Source organism: Eimeria mitis, genomic scaffold (genome assembly GCF_000499745.2).
Source record: "Eimeria mitis Houghton genomic scaffold, Emh_scaff1286, whole genome shotgun sequence".
NCBI classification, from domain to species: domain Eukaryota; phylum Apicomplexa; class Conoidasida; order Eucoccidiorida; family Eimeriidae; genus Eimeria; species Eimeria mitis.
Genome location: NW_013568593.1, coordinates 7,380 through 8,632, shown reverse-complemented (window position 1 = coordinate 8,632; position 1,253 = coordinate 7,380). Strand labels below are relative to the sequence as shown.

Genomic DNA, 1,253 nt, shown 5'->3' with positions numbered 1-1,253 from the left:
CAGCAGCAGCAGCAGCAGCAGCAGCAGCAGCAGCAACAGCAGCAGCAGCAGCAGCAGCAACAGCAGCAGGATGCAAGGTCCCTGTGCCGCAGCCTCGGGGTAACTTCTCTGCCTGCCCTCCTCTATTTCACACCATATCCAATAGGTTCAAAGAAGCAGCAGCAGCAGCAGCAGCAGCAGCAGCAGGGACAGCAGCAGCAACAGCAACCGCAGCAGCAGCAGCGTTTGGGTTTCTTCGATGATGAAGAAGATGCATTGTTGCATCCCCGGGCGACGAGGTAGGCGTTCTTGCTGTTGCTGCTGCAGTTGCTGCTGTTATTGCTGCTGCTGCTGCTGCTGCTGATACTGTTGCTGCTGCTGCTGCTCTCATGGTGCAGCCTCTCTCTGCTGCTGCCTGCATGTATTGCTGCTGCTGCTAAGCCTTAAACCCTCAAACCAAAACCCTGCTGCTGCTGCTTGCTGCTTAGGTATAAGGGGGACCTCCTGATGAGAGAAGCAATCGTCGACTGGTTGAAGCTGCTGCGCTGCATATCTCGTCTGCAGCGGCTAACAAACAGAAGCAGCAGCAGCAGCAGCAGCAGCAGCAACAACAGCAGCAGCAGTGAGTCACAAGAGCTGCAGCAGCAGCTACAACAGCAGCAGCAAATCATCAAGGAACAGCAGCAGCTCCTACTGGAACAAAAAATGGAACTCGACCGGTTGCGCAGACAGCTGCGTCAGCCGTAGTGTTTGCGCCAGCTGCTACTGCTTTTGCTGCTGCTGCTGCTGCTGCTGCTGCNCTGCGTCAGCCGTAGTGTTTGCGCCAGCTGCTACTGCTTTTGCTGCTGCTGCTGCTGCTGCTGCTGCTGCTGCTGCTGCTGCTGCTGGGTGAGTTGCAGTCACAGTGTTTCGCTATTTGTCATCAGCAGCTCTCTGCGGCCAGCAGCTTTCTTACTACCACTCTGCTGCAGGCACACATCAACTCCTGCATCAGGGGGAGTAGCAGCAGCAGCACCAGTTGCTCCTACTGCTACAGCAGCAGCAGCAGCAGCAGCAGCAGCAGCAGCAGCTGGTGGTAGTGCTACTGCTGCTGCAGGAGTGGCAATACCTCCTCCTGCTGCAGCAGGAACAGCAGCAGTCAGTGCTACTGCTACGCCAGGGCCATCCGCAGCTGCTGCTGCTGCTACACCAGGGGCAGCAGCAGCTGCTGCTACTGCTACACCACGGGCAGCAGCAGCTGCTGCTGCTGCTACACCAGGGGCAGCAGCAGTTGC

General features: G+C 57.7%; 2 protein-coding genes across 2 annotated transcripts in view; one reads left to right on the top strand and one right to left on the bottom strand.

The window, feature by feature from the left end:
- The window catches only part of EMH_0033770 (uncharacterized protein), a gene marked incomplete at both ends in the record, with an annotated part of 1,382 nt that extends 656 nt beyond the window's left edge, over window positions 1-726 (top strand). Inside the window, 2 exons of the mRNA XM_013494788.1 lie at window positions 2-278; window positions 468-726. Coding sequence (XP_013350242.1) covers window positions 2-278; window positions 468-726 — 536 coding nt within the window. The remainder of the gene's footprint in view (window position 1; window positions 279-467) is intronic.
- A 152-nt stretch (window positions 727-878) lies between these two features.
- Window positions 879-1,253, bottom strand: part of EMH_0033760 (uncharacterized protein) — a gene marked incomplete at both ends in the record, with an annotated part of 5,412 nt that continues 5,037 nt past the window's right edge. The window contains one exon of the mRNA XM_013494787.1: window positions 879-1,253. Within this exon, the coding sequence (XP_013350241.1) occupies window positions 879-1,253 (375 nt within the window).